Here is a 7681-nt window from a genome sequence, read left to right as displayed (position 1 = left end):
GAAGATGGAAGCCAAAGCTTCACCTGATGGGTGTTCATAGTATGCTTTATTTACATGTGGCAGGAGGACCCTATCATCTAGCTATAGTGCAATGTCTAATTATCATATAGAAAAAACCTAGGGGCAGTTTTTGCAGGTAACTATGCCAAAGGTCATGTTCCAAATAAGGCCAGGCATTTGTGCTTGGAGACACTTTCCAATTAAGGTCAGGCAGAGAGCAGGAAGGCCTGGCTGAGAAAGGGAGTCCTCCATTTAGTGCTGAGCTCCACAGAGCTATCTAGACATGGTGGACTTCAACCTTAGCAACAGAGTTCCCCAACACAATGCTAGATAGGAGATACCTTCTTTTGCATTGTTGGCCAGGGTGGCCCAAGGGACTCCCAAATGGTAACCCAGCATAGAACTTGGAAAATGAACAGCAGACCCCAATCTTATCTAAAGGAATATTGACAACTGATTGCTGCTAGATGAGGAACTGCTGACCTTCCTAAAACAAAGACCTCTAGATAGGCTGACTAGATTCACCAGATGGACAAATAGTGGGGAATGGTTAAAAACTCATTCAATTTTTTTGTCTTACAGGGCTTATACAGAGTTCAATATTGTATAACTATATTAATTCAATAGCAAACCTAAAAATTTTATAACCACTTTTGAAAGAGATGTATCTTTGCTCTGGAAACTGTTATTGAGTATGTTAAAGCTGTAATGAACTGCTGCTTCTAAAAAAATACCCTAGCTAGACATTATTTATCTCTCTCATTGTCTAACCCTTCCACTATGGTTTCCCCATTTAAAGTGCCCCTGTTTTTCCCATTTCTCCCTTAATAATACCCTTTTCCAATGGTCCCACCTCTCTTGAACTCCTTCTTTCCTTTATCCTCAAGGTTCCTTGTATAACCCACCCTCCCCCTCCCATTTAAATAACCTCATTTTTATCCATATCTCCCTTAGTAACACCTGTTTCCTACTTTTTCTTTCTCTCAGGTTCTTTCTTTTCCTTTAACTCCCTGGTTCCTTCACATTTTCATGGTTCCTGTAGTTACGTATGGATACATGCTTGCTTATAAGAATTTGGTGCTAGAATTCACATATGAGGGAGAACATACATTGTTTGTTTTGCAGACCATATGACATTATATCTAAGGCACCCCAAAAATTCCAACAGAAAACTCCTAGAAATGATAAACACTTTTAGTAAAGTAAAGTGGTAGGTTATAAAATTAATCTATAAAAGTCTGTAGCCTTTCTATATAACAATAACAAGCAATAAGAGAAAGAGTACATGGAAACACCCCCTTTCATAATAGCCTCAAAAAAAAAAAATCTCAGTATAAACGTGACCAAAGACGTTAAAGACTTCTACAATGAAAATTTTAAATCTTTAAAGAAAGAGATTAAGGAAGACACGAGATGATGGAAGGGCCTCCCATGCTCGTGGATTGGAAGAATTAATATTTTGAAAATGACCATTCTACCAAAAGCCATTTATAGATTCAATGTAATGCCAATCAAAATCCCCAAGACATTCTTCACAGAACTGGAAAAAATCCATCCTAAGATTTGTATGGACATGCAAAAGATATCAGATAGGCAAAGCAATCTGAGCACTAAGAGTAATGCTGGGGGGACTACTATGCCAGATTTTAAACTATATCACAGAGCTATAGTCATAAAAACAACCTGGCATTGCTACAAAAATAGACCTGTAGATCAATGGAACAAAATTGAAGAACCAAATATGACTGCATGCAATTTCAGCCACCTGATATTTGACAAAGGGGCCAAGAACATTCACTGGAGGAAAGTCAACATGTTCAACAAGTTGTGCTGGCAAAACTGGATCTCCACCAGTAGAAGAATGAAACTAAACCCTATCTTTCATCTTGCACAAAAGCCAACTCCAAATGGATCAAAGACCTCAATGTGAAGCCTGAAACCCTGAAACTGTTAGAAGAAAACATTGGCAATAACCTACAAGATATAGGTGTTGGGAAGGATTTTCTAAACTGGACATCAATTGCTTAGGAAATAAGATAAAAAATCATCAAATGGGACCTCATTAAACTAAAACTTCTGTACATCAAGAGAAGCAGCCAAGAAAGTGAAGAGGAAACCCACAGAGTGGGAGAAAATCTTCACCAGTGACACATCTGACAGATGTTTAATATCCAAAACATATAACAAATTCAAAAACCAAAGAATCAAGAAAGGAAGTAGCCCAATTAAGATGGGCTAAGGAGCTGAACAGAAAGTTCTCAAAAGAAGAATTAAAGATGGCTAAGAAGTATCTTAAAAGATGTTCAACATCATTAGTAATTATGGAAATGCAAATTAAAACCACTTTAAGATTTCATCTTACCCCAGTCAGACTGGCTAAGATCAAGAAAACAAATGATACCAAATGTTGGAGAGGATGTGGGGAAAGGGGTGTGCTCATTCACTGCTGGTGGGACTGCAAACTTGTTCAACCCCAAAGAAAGCAGTGTGGAGAACCCTTAAAAAATTACAAATGAACCTACCATTTGACCCAGTTATACCACTCCTTGGCATATCCCCAAAGAGCTCATCCTATTGTAGAGACACTAGTACAGCCATGTTTGTTGTGGCTCTTTTCACAATAGCTAAGAGACAGAAGCAACCTAAATATCCCTCAACTGATGAGTGGATAATGAAAATATGGTTCATTTATACAATGGAGTTCTACTCAGCAGTAAAGAAAGATGAAATCAAGAAATTTGCAGATAAATCTATGGAACTAGAAACTGTTATACTAAGTGAAGCAACACAGACTCTTTTTGCTTTTTTTGAAACAGGGTCTCCCCTGTAGCCCCAGTTGTCCTGGAACTCACAATGTAGACCAGATTGGCCTTGATCTCATGGTGGTCCACCTGCCTGTGCCTCCCAGTGCTAAAATTAAAGGCATGCTCCACCACACTTGAAGCTGAGTTTTTAATTCTACTTAATGTATTTTTCATTTCCAACATTTCAAAGTGATGTTTTTCAGTATTTCCCTTAATTTAATTGCTTTCATAGTCTATAACAATTTTCTTATTTCTTTCCAGCTGTTTATGTTCTCTGAATTTATTTAGGAGTTTATTTATAGTTTCTTTAATGTTGTCAAACACTTTTATAGTTATTTTATTGAATTTTTGCAATTTTCATACAATATAATTTGATGGTGTCTAGACCCCTCCACTATCTGTACCTCCCTTTATTGTCCTCCTGCCCAATTAAACACTATATATATATATAAGTCTAATTTGTATCTCCAAATGTCCTTCAGTGTGGGATCATCAACTGGAGCCTGGTTAACCTATCAAACATCAAGAGTTTTGTTTTCAATTCTTTGGGATTTTATCTAGTTGATTTTTGTTAGAATTCAATATGTTGCAATTGGTACAATTTAGAGGGGTTTTGTACAACCTTGATATTCACGTTTCTTATATTTATACATTGGGAGGAATGTACTTGGGTTTATCTTTTTAGTTTATGTTCTCAGGGTACATGGATTCCTCAGTACTATTCTGAAACCAGAATATTAACTGTAGAAGCAACAACAAATTTTGAATAGACCCACTATGCAAATGTCATAATAGCCACTGTAAAACAGTAGCTTCAATAACTACTGGAGGGTAAAGGAACACAGTAATACTGTGTGTAGTTAGATATTCATGAGTAATGTTAGAAATGGAAGGTAAGTGGACTGAGTGAAAAATAGGGCTTGGTATTAGATCAACTGAGAAAAAAATGAAAAGAAAAGAATACACAGAAGGGAAGAAATGAAGATACTCAGGATCCACAAATATAAATATTGTTAAAAACATGGAAAGTTATAGTTAAGAAGCAAAATAGGAAGATATGGGGAAGAGAGAAAAATGAGCTGGGAATGAGATGAGAGAGAGATATAGGGGACTGCTCACACTGTGCTGCTTTTTCCCCAGAGCCACCCCTTTGTGCCAACAGTGATTGATGGAGTGGTGCTGCCAAAGGCCCCAGAAGAGATTCTTGCTGAAAAGAATTTCAACACTGTCCCTTACATTGTGGGGATCAACAAGCAAGAGTTTGGCTGGATTCTGCCAACAGTGAGCAAAAGTAGACCTCTTAGACCTGTGCTTCCCCATCGCCCACCCATTATCCCTCCGATCTGGGTTCCTATGAGTTCTTTGTTCTCTAAGCTCTGTTTTGTATCCAGAGCAACTGTTCCTACTGTTGTTAGAGGATACTTCCACAGAAACAGTCTCGGTTTGTGTCAACTTTAACCCTAGATGACCCCTGTCCCCAAACACTCTTTCTCATTCCATTGAACCAGGATTCCTGAAGCTTCCAAGCTGAATTGGCCTGGAGAGATAAGAATTAGTCACTTGGACAAATTGAAGGTGTCTCTAAATTGAACAAAGCTGGGCATTCACGAGAGTCATACTGGGGTACAACAGCTTTCACCATGGGCTTGAACTCATAGTTCCCAGAGAACTCTACACGTTCTCACTGAACCTCATTGAAAGATTCCGTGAAAGTCATTTCTTGAGTTAAACAGGTATTTTACAGGGAAGAAAACCTTTTCATCTTCAAAGATTTTTAAAAAGTCAGACATTAGGTAACTGAGCAATGCAGGTTATATTCACTAATAGGGTCTCAGTAGAGAGAAGATCAAAGCTGACCCGAATTCAAGTAAACTCAGCAAATGTCTCCAAGCCTGGATAGCTTGGAAAGGCACTATGGAGTGAAATGTGAGCCCATGTGGCCAAATCCTGGCTTAGACAGTCAGAACTCATCTTCAGCAGAAGTCAGCTTCATGACAGGAAGATGGAGCTCCAGATGAAGTAAGGCAGTAGCCTTTGGTGGTAACCAAAGTTAAGCCTTCAGAGATTGGGAGCTAAAGTTAAGAATTTTCACCCCAGATAAATACATTTCAAAGAAGTGACCAAAAAAGTATAAAAACTATTTGCTATCAGGCATTTGAGGAAACAATTCTTGGGTGTGGGATTTATATCTCAAAGGGCAGAGAAAGAACTGATAACTGCAAGTTTCATAGTAACTGCTTTAAGACAGGTGTCAGAGGTTGTCTACCCATCACTAGGTTTGACCTAGAAAAGAGTGATTTCACCTGAAAGCAGCAGGCTTTCCCAAACAGTCCTATGGGAAGACCAGGGTCACCTTATGATATGGATTTCAGTTACTCTGCTGGAATTGGATCAGGTCTCTGGACACGTTTGGGACAGGATGACAGTTCTAGAATTCTTACTGGAAAAGGATTTCTGGGAGGGTGGTTATCAAAGAACAGAGCTTTTATGATTGTTTTTCCCTTTTCTGTCATATATGTGAAGTTTTGTTTGTTCCCTGCTTGGTAAATCATCGTATCTCTTAGCCTAATCAATGCATATATTTAGGGTATACTTATTTCATTTATTCAGCTATTGTATAAATCCACTGATATCATTGATTGTTTTAAAACTCATCAAAGACCCAAGTCCATGAAGATCCAACAAAAAATTGGTTGGATAGCTCATTTGATTTATTCTGTTAACTCCTGAGAATTCACAAATGCTTAACAATGTTTTAAAACAGATGATGGATTATCCACCCTCTGAAGTAAAATTGAACCTGAAGACGGCAACATCACTCTTGCAGAAATCTTCTTTTATTCTTGTAAGCACAAATGGGACCATGGCACCTAGAGAAACAAAGGATGAGGATTTCCCAAAATTACAGAATAATTCAATGTCAGGAAAAAATAGGCTCTGTTCCTGTTTTTCTGAGTTTCCCACTTCACTACCCAGGAGGGCTTTGTATAGGGCTCAAGAGGTTCATAATCAATGAAGCCTTTTCAACTGTCTGTAGAAGCCACACCACTCGCTTGGTGGTCACTGTCTTCATCAATTTCAGAATATCCCTGAGGATATGATTCCAGTTGCCACTGAGAAGTACATCAAAGGCACCGATGATCCAGTCAAAATTAAAGACCAGCTCCTGGAGTTGATTGGGGATGTGGTGTTTGGTGTTCCATCTGTGGTGGTGTCCCGTGGACATAGAGGTGAGTCTCAGATGTTAGACAGGAGACAGTTTTTCTATCCATATCCCATCCATATCCTAGCATACATAGATATGAAAACTGCTGCAGTCAAACCTCAAAGGTTGACTCTTTGGCTTGGTCTGGGCACTGTCCTGTCTTATTTGTCTCAGTGATTTCCTCTAAGAAAAGGCTTGAGATGCAATTAAGTAATTTGAGAGTTGAACCTAGAAAATAAACAGTAGGGAGATAAGGTGGAGTCAGGAAAGAGGCCAGTGAATGATGCCTGACGAAGCATATTTCACTGTATCTGGAATTAAGGAGTGCCTGGAAATATGTAGACACTACATCTCAGAGTTATTCCATTTTGGTAGTGAGAGAGCTAAATATTTATCTGCCAATGAGCACTTGTCATCGGGTTAAAGGTGCTCCAGAGGGTTTTTATTTCTGTTGAGTGTTGACCTGCTGTGCAGGTAAGCAGAATAGTATGCAGTAACCAGACAAAGAACCCTCAAGCAGAGTAGCAGGTGGTGGGGAGATGTCAGCTGGAAGCAAGATGACAGTGTTGCACCCTCAGCATCTGTCACAGGGCTCCTTATCTGAAGGTATGGTGGTACATGACACTAGAAGACAAACGGACAATACGGTTTGGAAGATTTCCAAGGTCAGAAGTAGTTCTAAAGTAGGTATTAATAGAACTTCTGAAGAGTAGGGATTCCATACAGAATGAGGAGGACCAAGAAGGTGAGCGGAGGAGTAGATGCGTATGAAGAAGGAGTTCAGAGATTTTCAGTGTCCTTGCTTAGCTTTGGTGTGTGCCAGTGTGGGCAAGCTGAGGAAAAGGCTGAGGTCTGTCACAGAACTTTCCAGTGTGACCCAATGCTGGGCATGGGTGGGAAGCTCAGGGTCATGAACTCACCCAAGAGATGGTGATCTCTGTGGTTGATATTTATGGTGCCTCACAGGACCCTTCTTTTCTACCAGCCTTTATTCACTTAGCCTTCAAGACAGGAAATGAATCTCTGGTCCAATCACTCTCACTAATATTGTGGGAGGGTTTTAAAGATTTTATTTTATTTTTTATATATGTATATGTGTTTGTGTGTGTGTGAGCCACCTGTGTACAGGTACCTGTGGAGGCCAGAAGAGGGTTTCAGTTACCCTAAAGCTGGAGTCATAAGCAGTTGTGAACTGACTGATGTAGGTGCTGGGATCCAAATTTGGGTGCTCTGGAAGAGTAACAGTACTCTTAACCACTGAGCCATCTCTCTAACCCCCTGGGAGTGTTTTTAGGTTCACAAGCTTACAACATGATATAAGGGCTATAGTACCCCTCACACTGTTTCACTTTCCACAGCTTCCGTCACCTATTAGCAACGGCTGGAAAGGAGAAAATGAAGGGTGAGCCTAGTGTTATAAAGGGGAGAGAGGTGGAGATGGAGAGAAGGGAGCCATGTAACATAAATTGACAGAATATGTATGTATGAATGTAAGAGGTATAAAGTGATATTGTGACGTATGAATTTAATGTCAAATACTCTGACCTACTTACATCATTTTGTTTAGTAAGAACGCTTGGTATTTTCTCTCAGTATTTTAAATACTCAATACTTAATAAATACTTAATACTTAATAAATACTTATTATTAACTATTTTATCATATTGTGAAA

The 7681-nt window shown here is 39.1% G+C and overlaps 1 protein-coding gene across 1 annotated transcript in view; it reads left to right on the top strand.

Annotated features, from left to right (window-relative positions):
- Positions 1-3911: 3911 nt before the first annotated feature.
- LOC103731693 (carboxylesterase 1E-like) overlaps positions 3912-7681 on the top strand; it is a gene marked incomplete at its 5' end in the record, with an annotated part of 15933 nt that continues 12163 nt past the window's right edge. The window contains 3 exons of the mRNA XM_008830099.2: positions 3912-4085; positions 5569-5649; positions 5887-6034. Coding sequence (XP_008828321.2) covers positions 3912-4085; positions 5569-5649; positions 5887-6034 — 403 coding nt within the window. The remainder of the gene's footprint in view (positions 4086-5568; positions 5650-5886; positions 6035-7681) is intronic.

This window comes from Nannospalax galili, unplaced genomic scaffold (assembly GCF_000622305.1).
Source record: "Nannospalax galili isolate Female #2095 unplaced genomic scaffold, S.galili_v1.0 scaffold274, whole genome shotgun sequence".
Taxonomy (NCBI): domain Eukaryota; kingdom Metazoa; phylum Chordata; class Mammalia; order Rodentia; family Spalacidae; genus Nannospalax; species Nannospalax galili.
This window is presented reverse-complemented; position numbering and strand designations above follow the sequence as displayed.